We start from the raw sequence: 18,139 nt of genomic DNA, 5'->3' as shown, positions 1-18,139 counted from the left end.
TCCTCTTCAGGATAGAATTAATAGGATTCCAGCCCTTCAGAAAGACAATTAAGTGATAATTTTGGTGTTTTTTCATGGACCAGAGGAACTTATTCCCATTATGCCCTGTTGCTTATGCCCTCTTGTAAGATATAAATCCCTGGCTTCTCTTCCATTCATATCTTATGAGGTTAAACAGAGAAAGAATGAAAATTATAAGGACTGTGAAATGTCAGAGGTGTGGGAGAATCAGCTGGCCACATTGATGTCCACTGTTTTAGAACAGAAGTTCCTGCTGATATTCATGGAGCGCCAAGTAAATGTCCTGATGGCAGTAGAAAGAGCCCTCTGTTTGGGAGACAAGAGAATGTATCTGTCTTTCAGTAGCTGTGTGACCTGGGATCAGCCCGTTACAAATTTCTCTTTCCTTATTTGTAATACAGAGTTAAGCATCTTTTTTTCCACCAAACTCAAATTCTTATGTGGTAATAGGCGCACAAGTGCTTTGCAGATAAGGAGGCTTACAGATGGACACAACGTTTTTTTATTCCACTGTACTGTAGCTGCATATTCTATCTTAACTAAAATCTCTCCCCTGTTCATAAAGGGCTATGTGGAGAAGGGATACTAAAATCAGAAAAGAGATGATTTCCCCAGAGCGGCAGGGGAAATTCAAGGCTGAAAAGTAATTGTTGTTAATAGATCAGAATTTACCTATGAATTTTTTAAATGATGAATTTCATAAAAAATTAATTGCATTTAAATTATTTAATTCTCTAAATGGCTTTTGGAAAGGAAATCCTGCCTGTCAGGATCTGTCATGTCAATCTAATTTCCTTCTGACCTTGACATAAATTATTGTCTCTGTTGACTCTGGTCCAGTCGCAGCAATAAGTTGTATTGATGAAATGTTACAAAAAACAAGTAATTCTTCTACTGTATTTCTTTCAGTAGTGAAATAGAGTTCCAGGCCCTAAAATGCAGGAAAAATTACTAGATATTATTGAGGACATAAAAGGGTCCATGCAGAGAATCAGATCTATATTTTGTCTCCTGTTTCCTTATTGACCAGGTCAGCAGGAATATTTCTGTGAGGGCATGTGGCTCTCCACCATGTTACTCATCCCCAGGGATCTATTTACTTTAGTTCCCAAATAAATGGGAGGAAAAATAGTTTCTCTGGATTCCTTTTTTCAGTAACAGCTTTAGTGAGTGAAGTGTGTATTGTGACATTTGACCTTTTTTGTACCTTTACTCTCTTTTTTCTCCCCAAAATATCTAATATAAAATCTGAAAGTACAAAAAGTGTACTGTCTTGGAAAAGGAAGAGCCTACTTGAACTGGTTAGATTACAGAGGCAATTCAAACAATGTAAATGAGATCCAGGAGCCTGGAAAGATAAGATTAAGATTCAAAGATAGGCAGACAAAGACTCCAGGTCTCCACCTCCACTCGAGCCTGGTCCTTAAGAGGAAATGAAATAAAGAGCAGAAGAGATTGGGATGGACGTAATAAAAAGGCTGGAGCACAAAAGTTTTAAAATACTGGTAGGAGGTCTTAACTATCCCTGGGTTAATGTTTGTCAGATGTGGTTTGGCATACCCAGAGATGGACTGTTGGGCCAAATGGCTGTAACTGTATGTAAGAACCTTTGAGTCTATATCTTCAATATTTTTCTTGCCTCTTTTAAGAGACTTTTATATTATACTAATATTTTTTAAAGCTGATGCAATGAAAATTCATTTAGAAGGTTTAAAAAATGTTACCCATTAAACTGCCAGCTCTGAAGTAGTAAAGACTGAAATTGTGTTGGCACCATCTTTTACTGACAAATAAGGAAGCAAAGAGCTGGCAGAAGCAATGCCATTCACAAAGCAATGGGAAAGCTCTGGGTTCTGCTTGACTGGTGGTCAAGGGCAGGACCCGGTTCCCGTAGTGGGCACATCATGAAAGAATCCGGATCTCCTACTTCATGTTTGAAGGGAGCAACCATTGTGAATTGTCTGTGAGATCTGCCCCCAAGCCTTTGGTCTCTGAGCTGCTGGAAGGCAGAGGTGCGTTTCATATCAGATTCTGCTTACACACATATACCTCTTCTCCTCTAATATGTGAAGATTTTTATATGTTATTTATTTTTCCAGCTTCAACGTGAACTAGATTATGTAGCCCTCCTTTAACCCCTCCCGGCCCCAAACTTACCTTTTAAAAAAATAGCTTTATTGAGATATACTTCATATACTATACAATTTACCAATTTACAGTGTGCAATTCAAAAATTTTTTGTATGTTCCCAAGGTTGTACAACCATCACCACAATCAAATTTGAAACATTTTTGCCACCCCAAAATAAACCCTGTACCCATGACCAGTCAGACAATCACTAATCTTTCTGTCTCTAAGGATTTTCTTCTTGTGGATATTTCCTATAAATGAAATCATACATTTTTTTTTTGACTGGCTTCTTTAACTTACATGTTTTCAAAGTTCATCTGTGTTGCAGCATGTACCTTATTCCTTTTTATTGCCAGGTAATATTCCATTGTATGGATGTAACACATTTTAAAATCCATCCATCAGTTGGTGGACATTTGAGTTCTTTTCACTTTTTGACTATTATGAATAATGCTGCTTTGAACATTTCATGTTCAAGTTTTTATGTGGGAATGTGTTTTAAATTCTCTTGAGTATATACGAAGGAGTGGAATTGCTGGGTCATATGGTAACTCTGACTTTTTGAGGAACTGCTAAACTGTTTTCCCAAGTGGCTGCACCATTTTACATTTCGGCCAGCAGTGTATTAGTGTTTCAGTTTCTTCTCCTCACCAGCACTTGTTCTTGTCTTTTTGATTATAGCCATCCTAATGGGTATGAAGTGGTATCTTGTGGTTTTGGTTTGCATTTCCATAATGATTAATGGTACTGAGCATCTTCTTTTTCTTTCTTTTTTTTTTGGTACGCGGCCCTCTCACTGTTGTGGCCTCTCCCGTTGCGGAGCACTGGCTCCGGACGCGCAGGCTCAGCAGCCATGGCTTACGGGCCCAGCCGCTCCGCGGCATGTGGGATCCTCCCGGACTGGGGGACGAACCCATGTCCCCTGCATCAGCAGGCGGACTCCCAGCCACTGCGCCACCAGGGAAGCCCATGAGCATCTTCTTATGTGCCATTTGTATATTTTCTTTGGAAAATATACGGTTCAGATCCTTTGCCCATTTTGAATTTGACCTATTTGTCTTTTTTAATTGTGTTGTAAGAGTTCTTTATAGATTCTGAAGATAAGCCTTTTATCAAATACATGATTTGCAAATATATTCTCCCATCATTCTATAGGTTGTCTTTTTACTTTCTTGATGGTGATATTTGACACACAAAAGTTTTTAATATTGGTGAAGTCCAACATACCTATTTTTTCTTTTGCCACTTGTGCTTTTGGTGTTGTATGTGAAATGCCCTTTTGTTTTTTTTGGCTGTGTTGGGTCTCATTGCAGCATGTGGGATCTTCGTTGCGGCATGCAGGATCTTTTGTTGCAGCATGTGGGCTTCTCTCTAGTTGTGGTGCATGGGCTCCAGAGTGTGTGGGCTCTGTAGTTGCGGTGCACGGGCTCCAGAGTGTGTGGGCTCTGTAGTTTGCGGCACGCGGGCTCTCTAGTTGAGGCATGGGGGCTCAGTAGTTGCGGTGTGCAGGCTTAGTTGCCCTGCAGTATGTGGAATCTTAGTTCCCTGACCAGGGATTGAACCCACCTCCCCAGCATTGGAAGGCAGATTATCAACCACTAGACCACCAGCGAAGTCCCTGAAATGCCTTTGCCTAACCTAAGTCACAAAGATTTACTCCTGTGTTTTCTTCTAAGAGTTTTATAATTTTAGCTCTTACACTTAGATCTATGATCATTTGAAGTTACTTTTGTATATGGTGTAAGGAAGGGGTTCAGCTCTTTTACATGTGGATGTCCAGTTGTCCTAGCACCATTTGTTGAAAAACTATTCTCTTCCTGATTGAATTATCTTGGCATTCTTGTTGAAAATCAATTGACCATAAAAATGAGAGTTTATTTCTAGACTCTCAGTTTATTCCATTGATCTGCAGGTGTGTCTTTAGGCTAGTACCAGATTGTCTCGATTTTTGTAGCTTTGTAGTAAGTTTTTAAATTAGGAAATGGGAGTCCTCCAGCTTTGTTCTTCTTTTTCAAGATTGTTTGGTTATTCTGTATCCCTTACATTCCCATGTGAATTTAAGGATCAGCTTGCCAACTTCTGGGGGGGAAAAAGGTAACTGGGGTTTTGATAGAGATTACATTGACTCTGTAGATCAATTTTGGCAGCATTGCCAATCCACGGATGTGGGATGTCTTTCCATTTATTTAGTTCTTCTTTAATTTCTTTTAACAATATTTTGTAGTTTTCAGAGTACAAACGTTCCACTTCTTTTGTTAAATTTATTCTTAAGCATTTATTCTTTTTGATTGATTCAGTTATAAATTGAATTGTTTTCTTAATTTCATTTTCAGAGTATTAATTGCTAGTCTCAATACCTACTTTTGACACCTGGTAGCAAGAGCTAAAAAGTAGGTTAGGAGGCATCAGTTGCTTCAAGTGGAATAAATTACTTTCATGCCTGCATTGAGAGTGAAGTAGGCATCAGCACTTCTGAGCTGGTGAGGCCACACCCTACAATGACTGTGCTATCAATGACCTGATTCCTCTGTGACTATCATAGAAAAAGACTTTCTCTTGCTAAAGATTGTAGAAATTTTCAATCATTCCATGTGGCTTAACATTTTATTTACTACCCTTATTGTGTAGAGAAAACACCATACTATTTGAATCATTATTCATTTGGGAAAAAAGAGTTGATCTCTAAAAGATTATCATATCCTTTGGCTGACTGTGACTTTGCAGCCAGTTAACAGAGTGTAAGAGTGTCCTGAAGGCATTGCAGTAGAAGTGATCCAGCTGGAGATTAATTATTACGATGCAAACCTCATTCTACGTCATAGAACAAAGACTTTTGTCCTTTCTGAACACACGTATAAATTCAGATTCACCAAACTCAAGAATATATCTCTAGTTAAGCCATTCCCTTGCTCAAAAAAGCATTATCAGTCTTTTTCAAATTATCAGCTGTACTGGATCAGCTGGACATATATATGCAAAATTTCCCTCACCTCTAAATCTCTAGTGCCCATTAGAGCCCCTTGCACATTGTAGTACACATTACATGTTTTAATGTTTTTATTGAATTAGCTAGATGGAAGAGCTGGAGTCTGGAGATTAAATTCTGATATAATTCAGGGGTCTGTGAATTCTTTAAAAGAATTTTTTAAATGTTGTGTTTTCATTTTAATGATAATTCTGAATCACCTGGATCCACATTATAATCAAGTTGCACTGCGCAATTTCACTGCCCATGTTTGTGTTTAAGAAACATTGGTCTAAAACATTACTCAGAATGTATGTCAACTTCTGATTACAGAGAGTGCTGGCTGTAAGTGATCATTCAGTCTTTGGAAAATATAATTGCCTTTACCCAACAGCACCTTAACCAGCAGGATAGGATATTTCTTAGTTATTTCCTGTTGGTAGATAGAAGAGAGTAGTTAAGAATGATTTTTTATCAGTGTTCCCTTCTATGTCTCAAAAGAAAAGGGGGGGAGGTAGAAAGAGAGAAAGAAGGGAAGAGAAGAAGGAAAGAAGGAATAGAGGGCTCTGCAGACATTACGGAGCTTTGAAAGGATGGTGTAAAGATTTGGCCAGCAGTGGAATTTTCTTTCTCACTTGACTTTTCTTGATTTCACTTTTATGACCTGTTTCACTGAACTAGAAGAGTAGTCAAGCCCTTGAAATCAGCAGGTCTCCTGACTCCAGTAGTTTACTGTGTCAGCTCAGATTTGATAGCTCTTTCACTATGTAAGTGTCTCTTGTTTCAGGTCATCTCAGATCCTTTATGAGGGAAGGTGGGATCTGATAGGCATAAATGAATCTATCAATGTAGACTTCAAAGTACCATTGCCAAGCTTGACTAAAAAAAAAAATTCCAAGTCCTAATTTGTTGAAGGAATCTTTTCATATATACGATAATTGATACAAACAAGTCACAGGCAGGTTAAAATTTTTCCAGCTCTCTTTTCACTATGCACTTGATTTTTCACCTTCCAAAGCACCTCGTTTTTTTAATCAAGTTTGTTCAAACAAATCTGGATCCTTCATTTGTTTCCTTGAATACACAGCTGTTTGCTTCTCAATAAGGTTGATTATTGCTGACTTCCTGAGAAGAATATGGAGATGCAAATAGCCAGGTGTTGTCATTGTCGTTGCACAAAGGAAAAGCCGTAGAGCTGAACTAGGATAAACCCCACTGACTAGAATCAACTTGAGTAAGTTTCTAAAAGTAGTCTTGGGTTTACTGTGTTCATTTCCCTGAAGCTGTTTCTGAAGGCCTGAGGAAAAAGATGGTGGACTCTCCAACTTCAGTTCCATGGGTATCTCTTAGTCTAAATATTGTAGTCTACTGTGAATACTTTCTGAAAATGGGGGTGAGGGAGTTCAAAAATCAATACTATTTTTTGTAAAAGCCATATAATATGTATACTTTTAAGGAGACAACAGGATGGTAATGAATATTTGCCCCTGTCAGGGGGCAAGTGTATGCCACCTTTTCTGACAAAAGGTGAATTAGAATCTTGGAACCTTGTGGTTCAAATAAGTTTCAACTGAAGCAATACAAACTTCTCATCTGGATAAAGAAAAACACAAAAAGGCAAAAGCCAAAAATATATATATTAACCAAAACCCCTCCTGGATGATATAATTGAGGTTTTGTTGCTTAATCAGAAACTAAGGAATAGCAGTGGGTGTCCCAGAGCCTGAGGTTTTAAATGAACTAGTTAGTCAGTAGTTGTGAAATATACTCAGCATATAACCCCTTCACATGAGCTCCTACTGTAAATAGTTACTCACCTTTCTTTATTTAACAGGTTGGCAGATGTATAAAGATGACTCTGCTCTTTGGCAAAGTATATATATATATATTACACACACTGATATTTTGAGTCATGCCGTATACTAGTCTATTGTCCCAATTAAAATTGTAATTAGAAGAAAGAAAATTATTGGGTTTAATTTTTTCTTTTATATGTTATAAAATTGACTTTTGAATCCTTTTAAAAACATATACTGCTTTAAGTTTGTTTTGGCAAATCTAACTTTTCTGGCTTTGTATTATTTTTTAATTATTATATTTATTTATTTATTTGGTTGTGCTGGGTCTTAGTTGAGGCAGGCGGGCTCCTTAATTGTGGCTCACCAGCTCCTTAGTTGCAGCACACGGGCTCCTTAGTTGTGGCATGCGAACTCTTAGTTGCGGCATGCATGTGGGATCTAGTTCCCTGAGCAGGGATCGAACCCAGGCAGGCCCCCTGCACTGAGAGCACAGAATCTTAACCATTGTGCCACCAGGGAAGTCTCTCTGGCTTTGTATTGATAAACATAGAACTGACATAGAAGTACTCTATAGCGTTAAATTTTCATATGTCATATCAGAATGCTTTTGGCTGCAGGTAACAAATTCCCAACTCAGTTGGCTTAAACAATAAGGAATGAATCATTGCATATGACAGAAAGTTCTGAACTGGTTAATCCTTTGCCTCCATGACATCATTCAAGATCCAAAATCTTTTCATCTTTCTACTCTGCCAGCCTCAGCTTTATTAGTCTCATCCCCTGGTTCCTCATAGTTTCATTTGGCTGCAGCAGCTCTGAGGTGTCATATTCTTTTTTTTTTTTTGGCAGTACGTGGGCCTCTCACTGTTGTGGCCTCTCCCCTTGCGGAGCACAGGCTCCGGACACGCAGGCTCAGCGGCCATGGCTCACGGGCCTAGCCGCTCCGCGGCATGTGGGATCTTCCCAGACCGGGGCACAAACCCGTGTCCCCTGCATCGGCAGGCAGACTCTCAACCACTGCGCCACCAGGGAAGCCCTCTTTTTTTTTTGAGGTGTAATATTCTTATAACCAGAGGCAAAATATTTTCTTAGGGTCTTCCAACAGATTTTCCTTCACATCTCATTGTTCAGACTGGGTCACGTGCCCAAAGCAGTTAAGGCCAGGGGATATGTCCACCGTGATTCATTTAAAGCAACAAAGACCTTAGCCTGAATCACATAAGTGATGGTTGGGCAGTGGGGAAGGTGGATATTTGAACAGAATTAGAGTGCTGTTTACAAGGAAGAATGGGAAAATGCCAGTGAGGTGTACACAACAAAATTTGACATGTAGGGATCCCTAAAGCTCAAATTAAGAACCCTTTTTGTAGGATCTTTAAATTCTGTTATTGCAGCCCTTGAAGCTGTATTCTCTGATCATATGCATTCATTTTGTTCTGCATAGAAACCTGGTCAGGGCTCACCCCCAACCTGGAGACTAGGATCCAGTACAGTCTTAAGAAACCAGCCACACAGCATGACAAGAGCTAGGGAGAAGGAGGACAGTCAGAGGCTAGCAGAGCCTCCAGGAAATGGGGGCAGAGCTGTAAATCCCCGAAGAAGACCAGGTTTGAGCAAGGGTGTGGCAAATCTTGACTGTGTATGTGAGGTCTAAGAGAGGTCAGGTTGCAGAGAACATGACAGCAGGGCACTTTGAGAAATGCATGCAGAGTGGATGCAGGGAGTGTCCCAGCTCGTCCAGTCCAATACCTGGAAAACAAGGTAGCAAGTGGGCCCAGAGCCAGCTGACTGGGTACAGTACAGGGCTCTTGAGATCCAAGTCTCCACTGGCTCCTCTTAGGTACGCTTGGGAGTGGGGTTGGTGGAGCATGCAGTTAAATGGATGCTCATTTGGAAAGTTGTAATGAAGCTCTGGCAGGGCAGGAATTTATATAAATGGAATGTTAAAATTTGGTTTTGTTAATGTAATGGTATGTCCTTGACTTTTTTTTTTTTTTTTTTTTTTTTTTTTTTTTTTTTTTGCGGTACGCGGGCCTTTTACCATTGCGGCCTTTCCCGTTGCGGAGCACAGGCTCCGGACGTGCAGGCTCAGCGGCCATGGCTCACGGGCCCAGCCGCTCCGCGGCATGTGGGATCTTCCCGGACCGGGGCACGAACCCGCGTCCCCTGCATCGGCAGGCGGACTCTCAACCACTGCGCCACCAGGGAAGCCCTGTCCTTGACTTTTATGGTAGGTCAGTGTAAGAAACAGCCATATGATTTCTACATTGAATGTAAAAGTTCTGTTGTCCATTCTGCTCTTCCCTTTTCCCCCAGGTCTTCACATTACTTGTTCCTTCAGCTCTTCTCCTCTGACAGCTTTTCCCTGAGCCCTCACCCCTGACTCTTAACGGCTGCCCCCTCCTTATTTTTCTTCGTAGCTCTTATTGCTGCTGGAAAGTTTATTTACTATTTATTGTCTTTCTCCTCCACTAGAAGTAGGCTTCATAAAGATGGGAACTTTGCTTTCTTGTTCATGCTATATTATCTCTAGTACTGAGAACGTACTTGGAATATTGTAGGCACTCAATTAAGATTTGCTGAATGAATGAGTGAGATACCTCTTGGTATTCTTCCTGAAGTTTTTGTCTCCTAACGAATCTATGTTCTTTCTTTTATTGAGTAATGGAACTATGTTTTTTCTGTTTCCTTTTTTGCCTCAGCTACCAGAATTGCTAAACTAAATTTGGGATTCATTTGCAATAACCATTCTTAGCTTGGGATATGTGTACTTCTTCAATTACTATAGAACTTCTAAAAAATATTCAATTCAGTTTCAATATTTTTTATTGTAAGTTGCCTCAAATCCCATAGGGAAGTAAATGAGGATCGAAGAATAATAAATGAACTGACTGATTGACTGAAGGGTAACTGGGAGAAGTCAAAAAAGAACACCAGGCTTTTGAGTCTGGATGAAAAAGAATACTGGAGCTGTTATTAATGGAAATTGGTACCAGATCAAAACATTACTCATAAAAGTATCTTTCTCTGTCACCATTTTGTGCACAACTCACTCCATTGTTATTGCTTGGTCAGTTTTTTTCCTCTTCCCCAGTAGACTTTGAATGCCATGAGGGGAGGGACTCTGTCTTTCTTGTTTATGGTCCATAGTGCCTAGCACCGTACTTGGCACATAGTGTCTTTTCTTTACCACTTATTTTTTTTATCCATTTTAAATTGAAATATAGTTAATTTCAATGTTATGTTAGTTTACCACTTATTTTTAACTTTAAATCCCTACATTAGAAAATATTAACTAGTTTGTCATCTGCTCTTACCTTTTCAACCTGCAGTTTCCCCTCCTTATGGATTTCCAGATTTCCTTCATTTCTCAGTGACTTCCTTCCCATCAAGGACCTTCATTCCTTTAACCACAGCAGCCTCCCACTCCAGTACTCATGAATATGTGCCTTTTCTTCCTTTCTAAGTCTCCTGAATCTCATTCCCCTGATGGCTAAGCCAAAGGTGACTCATCACCTCATAGACTTCCAACTGGAAGGGGCCAGAGAGACCATCTCATCTAATTGACTCATCTCCAGTTGGTCCGGGGAGGTGAAGGGAATTGCTGTGAGTGACACTGCTAGTTGGCAGCAGGGCCAAAATTAGAACACAGAGCTCTTAACTCTGGATGCACATCTCACACTGCAGAACGAGCACGCCCGTTTCTAGCTCCAGAAAGGGAAAGTACTATAACAAAAGTAGAAAGATATGTTTTCCTCTTAGTTGGAAATATCTTAAATGCATAGTATCATAGGAGTTAAGTGTCAGACCACCTAAGTTTGATCTTGGTTGTATTTACTCTTTGGACAAGTTATTTGTCCAAAGAGTAGTAAATCCTTTTTCTCTTTTTTCTATGCGTTTGTATATTTAATATACATATTTAAATCTGTAAGTGTGGTTTGTTTAATATTGAGAGAAGTTATGTGTGTGCATTTTTACATACGTAAATGGAATGATACTGGTTCTATTAGTTTCTTTCACTTAACAGTGTCTTAAGGAAATTAAATATTTCCTTTAGAAATATTTTCTTAAGGAATATTAAATTTTCTTTAATAGCTTCTTTTTGGCCGCGCAGCAGGTGGGATCTTAGTTCCCCGACCAGGGATCAAACCCATGCCCCCTGCAGTAAAAGCACAGAGTATTAACCACTAGATCGCCAGGGAAGTCCCAGGGGAACCTTTCTATATTGTTGCACTTAATTCTATCTTGTTCCTTTTAATGACCACACAGTTTTCCATAATATGTATGGTTATTTAACCACTTCCACATTAATTAATATTTAATTTATATCTTCTCATTTTTTACTATTACAGTTCTGCAGAGAAGCCTTTATGCAGATTTTGTTGTGCATACATGTGACTGCCTTCACTAGGACTGATATTCAGAAATGCAAATACTAGTAGGCACAAAGTCCCCTCTTTTCTATTCTGAAAATAGGCTATGGCTAAGTCATTCATTGATTCCATTTCTGCAATATATGTTGATATTAACTGAGCAGGAGGTGAGTCTTGTGACTGCATGTATTGTGTTAGGAACTGGGAGCATTTTAGAGAAATTAGTCCTCATCTTTTTCTTGTATTGTAAGGAAAGTACATTGTGTTCCTGACTTTGAGGGAAAACAAAAAATAAACTTCCTCCTCCTCCCCCTTCCAAGTGACTTAAGATTAGTGACATTATGCTAAGCAACCTCTGCTTGACTCTGTGATGGCATTAACCGCACAGTACTGTAATTGTTGGTACTTATCTGTTTATACCCACCCCCTAAACTTCGGGCTGCTTAAAGGGTAAAGATTACGTTTTATCAATTTTTGTATCCCTAGAACATTAGCATGATACTGTTGCATAATTACATTTTATTGAATAAATGAGTGAATTCGGTTCAACATTGGTATTTGTTGAGTACCTAGTATGTGCAAAGATTACTAAGAACCAATAGGAACAGAGATGAAGCAAAGTTCTACCCTCAAGAAATTTATAGTCTAATGGGAGAAATAGATATAGGCTGAAAACATCTAGGAATCAAGGCATTAGTAACAAATGTGATTTAAGTACAAAGTACTGTGGGACTTCCAAGGAGGACTAATTAAGGCTGACTGAGGATATTAAGGGAGGTTTTCACAAAGGAAGTGGCATTTGAGGCATTTTAACTGGGCCTGATATAGAGCAGGTTGGTGACTTTTCTATGTAAGTTACCATTTTGGTGACTTTAAACATATGCTTCAGAAATCATTTTGTCACCATTTAGATAATCATGTTACCTTAGGGCTACAGAAAGACTGGAAGTGGAGTGTTATACTTGGTTTCTGGAGCTAGGGCCTCAGAGCCAAGATCAAGTCAAAGCAGCTTTAGTTCTCAGCCCATCTGTGGAGGAAGAAGTTGTTTCCATTAAAAAAAAAAAAAAAAAGGTCAATTCTGAGTGCCTTGGCGTGCTTTCTCCTCTCTTTAAGAATAAAATAATGCAAAAACCTTTCTTGGCCCCACTTCCTTGACCAGCTACCACCCCATTTCTTTGATATGCTGTGCAGAGAACTCCTTAAGTGATCTGTCTCCAATTCTTTTTCTCACATTATATATATATATATATATATATATATTTTTTTTTTTTTTTTTTTTTTTTTTTTTTTTTTGCTGTACGCGGGCCTCTCACTGTTGTGGCCTCTCCCGTTGCGGAGCACAGGCTCCGGACGCACAGGCTCAGCGGCCATGACTCACGGGCCCAGCTGCTCCGCGGCATGTGGGATCCTCCCGGACCAGGGCACGAACCCGTGTCCCCTGCATTGGCAGGCGGACTCTCAACCACTGCGCCACCAGGGAAGCCCTCACATTATATTTTAAACCCACTTCTATCATGCGCTTACCCCTGCCAGTGCATCAAAACTGTTTTTGTCGGGCTTCCCTGGTGGCTCAGTGGTTAAGAATCCACCTGCCAATGCAGGGGACACGGGTTCAAGCCCTGGTCCGGGAAGATCCCACATGCCGTGGAGCAACTAAGCCCGTGCGCCACAACTACTAAGCCTGTGCTGTAGAGCCCACAAGCCACAGCTACTGAGCCCACGTGCCACAACTACCGAAGCCCACGCGCCTAGAGCCCGTGCTCTGCAACAAGAGAAGCCACCGCAATGAGAAGCCCACGCACCGCCATGAAGAGTAGCCCCTGCTCACCGCAACTGGAGAAAGCCCGTGCACAGCAACAAAGACCCAACGCAGCCAAAAAGAAACACATTTATTTAAAAAAAAACAAACAAACTGTTCTTGTCAGGGTCAACAGTGACCTCATTGTTACTCAATCTAATGGTCAATTTTTAGTCTTCTTTTACCTGACTTATTAGCAGCATTTGATGCAGACCATTCTTTCCTCTCTGATACACTTTCTTCCCTTAATTTCTAGGATACCATGCTAATTCTTCTCCTACGTGACTGGTTATTCCTTTTCAGTCTCCTTTGCTGGTTCTTCCCTTCCCAGACCCTTCCCAGACTTAATGTTGAAGGAAGGGTACAGGTTTGGTCCTCGGTCCTCTTCCCTTCCCTGCCTAAACTCACTCCCTTGATTATACATCTAGTTTCAAGGTTTTAAATATAATCTACATTCCATTGATTCCAAAATGTATATCTTCAATCCAGACTTCTCTTCTGAACTCTCTATATATCTTCCACTACTTCTTCAACATATTAAAACTGAATTCTCCTGCTCCAGGCCTGCTTCACTTGGAGATTTTCCCACCTCAGTTGATAGTAACTTCATCCTTCCAGGCACAAAAGCTAAAATCCTGGAAGTCATTCTTGGAGTCCTCTGGAAATCATGTTGGTGTAATCTTCAGAATATATGCAGAATCTTTTTCTCACCCCCTCTACTGTTCATGTCACCATCCTCTCTCAAACAGCTTACTGCAGTAGCTTCCTAATTTGTACCCTTGCTCCACCCCAGACACACATACAGACACATACACTACTGCATGTTCTTAGCACTGCAGCCAGAGTCATCTTTTAGCACCTTTTTGCTCAAAATCCTCCAAAGGCCTCTCATTTTACTCAGAAAAAGCCCAAGTCCTTACAGAGGCCTACAAAGGCTTGTAAGCTCTGCACCAGCACCCACCCCTGCCATCACCCCTCTAGCCTCCTCTTGGGCTTTCTTGATGTTCCACAGGCATGCTCCCCCACAAGCTTTTTTTTTTACACTAGCTGTTCCCTCTTCCTGCTGTACTCCTCCCCCAGATGTCCACATGGGCGACAGCCTCACCTTCTAGCCTTTGATTAGATGTCTCAACCATCTCAATGAAGCCAACCCTGACCATCTTTTTAAAAACTGAAGTCTGCCACCATCTTCATTACTCCTTTTTTTCTTTTCCACGCTGCTTTCCTCCTCCTGCCCCCCTCCCCACCGCATGGCATTTATTACCTTCTAACATACTGTGTAATTTACACTACAATGGAAACTCCAAGAGGGCAAGACTCTTTGCTTCTTTTGTTCACCAGTATATCCCAAGCATCAGAAGCCGTGCTTAGCGTATAGTAGGACTCTCAGTAAAGATCTGCCAAATGAGTGAAGAATCATAGATCTCTCTTTGACAAGGACCCAAAATGCCTTGATTGTCTTTCACTCAATTTGCTTGAGTAGGTAGGGTGATAGTGTAGGAAGAGTACTGGGCTAATGACCAGGCTCTAGCCTAGGACCATACTTGCTGTTTGTGTGACTGTGACAGTTGTATTGAGTTTGTGAAAGTTTATTAAGCTATGCACTTATGATATGTACATTTTTCTCTTTTATATATATATACATTTTAAAGTCTTCAAATATTTTATTTCCCCATGTAGGTTTTTAGGTTATAATTGGGATTCTACTTGCTTTTTCAGAAAATAATTCATCATGAATATTTTCCCTAACATTATTCTTCCAGAGCATGATTTTTAATGGTTATGCAAGTACTTTGAAAAGTATAAAACACCAGGGACTTCCCTGGTGGTGCAGTGGTTGAGAGTCCGCCTGCCAGTGCAGGGGACACGGGTTCATGCCCTGGTCCGGGAAGATCCCACATGCTGTGGAGCAGCTGGGCCCGTGGGCCATGGCTGCTGAGCCTGCGTGTCCGGAGCCTGTGCTCCGCAACAGGAGAGGCCACAACAGTGAGAGACCCGCATACTGCAAAAAAAAAAAAAAAAGTATAAAACACCGTACAGTGTGCCATGGTGATATGTTATTCCTTCTTTAAGAAATTGAAAGTTTGTTTTGAAGTATTTTGATTTCTTCCCTTTTTCTACAGGGGACATGGTCTCAGAGTACCGAGAACCTTTGATCCACACCTTCCTGAGGGGAGCAAGAGATCCAGATAGTGCTCACAGGGCCAGCAGCTTATCCAATCTTGGAGAACTGTGCCAGAGGCTGGATTTCATGCTGGGCTCTGTGGTTCATGAGGTACTGCATGTTGATTCCTTTCTCTAAAGCTTGTTTTTACTTGAACCTATGATATAGCTCAGCACTGGGAGTTAGGAGACCTGTGTTCTTTTTCTAGATCCGGTAAGTCATTTAACCTCCCTCAGCCTCACTATTCTCATATGTATATTGAAAGTTGATTTAGTAGGAATTTTTTAATTGCAAGTGACAGGAAGTCATTTTAACCTACTTTAAGCCATAAAAGGGGATTTATTATAAAGAGTCCAAGGAAACATAACAGAATTGAAGAAGCTTTGAGGAAGTGCAAACAGAAGTTTTCCCTAGTTTTCTGGGCCATCTGTGAGTCTCATCTGTTTACAGAAAACTCTCAGGCAAATACATACTCTAATTGGACCCTCTTCGGTTGGAGGTGCCTTGTATTCAGGGAGACGGGGTCTTATCAGAAAAGAGTAATTAAGTTCCATGTTTTGTTCACCGCCTTATACCCAGTGCCTGGTACATAGTAGGTAAAGGATAAATGAGCAGCCAAAATAGTAGCCATACAACATGTTGGCACTGGACACATCTCCAGTGTTTAGAGTTTAAGATTTAAACTGGTTTTAGAGTTTAAGATTTAATGAAAGGTACATTGCACTGTTGTCCTCTATGAATATCTTTCTTTAGCCTCTTAAATTTTATCTTTGCCCTTGTGTTTACTTAGTCATCAATGTATGAACATATGTCTCAAGTACATACTATGTACTAGACACTCTGCTATTTAAAGATGTTGATGGGCAAAAGAAGAGTAGTTAATATGTTGCCAGGTGTCTTTTTACTCAGTGGGCTTCACCATCTTAAATCTTTAAGGAAGAAGATGGATTATAAATTATAAATACATAAATAAAATACAGTTTATATTACCTTATTATTTATGAGAGACTAGATTTTTCATATAGAGCAAATAAGTTTACAAGAACAAAAACTTAGTAACTTTGTAATACTGGCTTCTTTCACGTTATTCGGTATCCTAGGGCTGACCATGTTGAACATCAAATCTTAAGAAGTGTCTACTGAGAAGGAATTTTCTTCAGTGTTTGGTGATTGTGTCTTATCAACAAGCAGAGAAACATGCTCATGGATGTATACATACACTTGAATTTATGGTATTTCCTGACTCCTGAGCTTTATATGCTTAGTTTAATTGATTATAAAGGCTACTCATCATTAAATTTCAACTTAGGACTTTTAGGAAAGTTATACATATTTGTTTCCTCTTTTTAAAAAAAAATATTTATTTATTTATGGCTGCATTGGGTCTTCGTTGCTGCGTGCAGGCTTTCTCTAGTTGTGGCCGGCAGGGGCTACTCTTCGTTGCGGTGCACAGGCTTCTCACTGTGGTGGCTTCTCTTGTTGTGGAGCACAGGCTCTAGGTGCACGGGCTGCAGTAGTTGTGGCTTGCGGGCTCTGGAGCACAAGCTCAGTAGTTGTGGCGCATGGGCTTAGTTGCTCTGCGGCATGTGGGATCTTCCTGGACCAGGGCTCAAACCCGTGTCCCCTGCACTGGCAGGCGGATTCTTAACTACTGCGCCACCAGGGAAGTCCTCCTCTCCTTTAACTCTAACTCGAGGGACACAGCCCTATGCCCAACTTTCTGTATATGTTTTTAATAACTTAGAAACAATGATTACTACCAACTTAAAACCTTTCAGTGCTGTAATATACATGAACCACTGGGCGCCTGATTTTTATTTGTTTTGGATGGCACTTTGCAAATCTCTTATTCTTTAGTGTATTAACTTGTAACACTTAAGGACTTTGCAGGTCTATTTGGTTATAGCAGCTAAAGATTTCAGTCTGTTATAAATAATCGGGTCAAATTTTGAAATAGTTCCCACATTTTTTTTCTCTGTTTATTTGATCTGTTCACATGACTCAACCCAAAGTGAACCATAAACCATGAACTGAAACAAACTCATGGACCATGATCTGAACCAAACCCAAATATTATTATTCTTAATAACAGAGATAGAATTCGCATACTATACAATTCACCCACTTAAAGGGTATAATTCAGTGGTTTTTAGTGTATTCACAAAGTTATGTAAGCACCCCCCAGTTTTTTTAAACATGGCCATGAGCTGAATAAAAATTTCCCCCAGATCTCCAAGTGAATCAGCTCAGATTTGACAGTATCCCATACATTTTCTAAAGCCAATGAACTCAAACTATGCCTGACATCATGATCTTCTCTGAACCCCAAAACTGAGACTGTATTTCTTTTTGAGCTCCTAGATCTTCTTTCCTTTCTCTCTCTTAAGGAAACTGTTGCACGCTGGTGGCATATGATTTCGTGTTGAAAGTGTTGGAAAAATTTCTTGGTTTGGTTAATTAGAAAGATTGAGCTAAAGCAGGTTTTGTAACATTTAAGAAGTATCATCTTTCTGGAGACCACCTGACCTGTTGAAAGAGAACCAAATTTCCAAGCACACTTGGGGATGGGAATAAATGAGGCCCTGTCCCACCAGCCACTTACCTGTGTTCACTTGGTCAGATGACCTAGACTCTGGGCTTGGTTTCCTGACCTAGAAAATGGGATTAAAATATCTATAATGGGCTTCCCTGGTGGCGCAGTGGTTGAGAGTCCGCCTGCCAGTGCAGGGGACACGGGTTCGTGCCCCGGTCCAGGAAGATCCCACATGCTGCAGAGCGGCTGGGCCCGTGAGCCATGGCCGCTGAGCCTGTGCATCCGGAGCCAGTGCTCCACAACGGGAGAGGCCACAACAGTGAGAGGCCTGCATACCGCAAAAAAAAAAATATATA

General features: G+C 40.4%; 1 protein-coding gene across 1 annotated transcript in view; it reads left to right on the top strand.

Annotated features, from left to right (window-relative positions):
- TANGO6 (transport and golgi organization 6 homolog) overlaps positions 1-18,139 on the top strand; it is a 168,422-nt gene that overhangs the window by 114,293 nt on the left and 35,990 nt on the right. Inside the window, exon 16 of the mRNA XM_079723876.1 lies at positions 15,210-15,361. Within this exon, the coding sequence (XP_079580002.1) occupies positions 15,210-15,361 (152 nt within the window). The remainder of the gene's footprint in view (positions 1-15,209; positions 15,362-18,139) is intronic.

This window comes from Hyperoodon ampullatus, assembly GCF_949752795.1.
Source record: "Hyperoodon ampullatus genome assembly, chromosome: 18".
NCBI lineage: Eukaryota > Metazoa > Chordata > Mammalia > Artiodactyla > Ziphiidae > Hyperoodon > Hyperoodon ampullatus.
The sequence above is the reverse complement of the archived record's forward strand: the minus strand, read 5'-3'. Positions and strand labels throughout refer to the sequence as shown.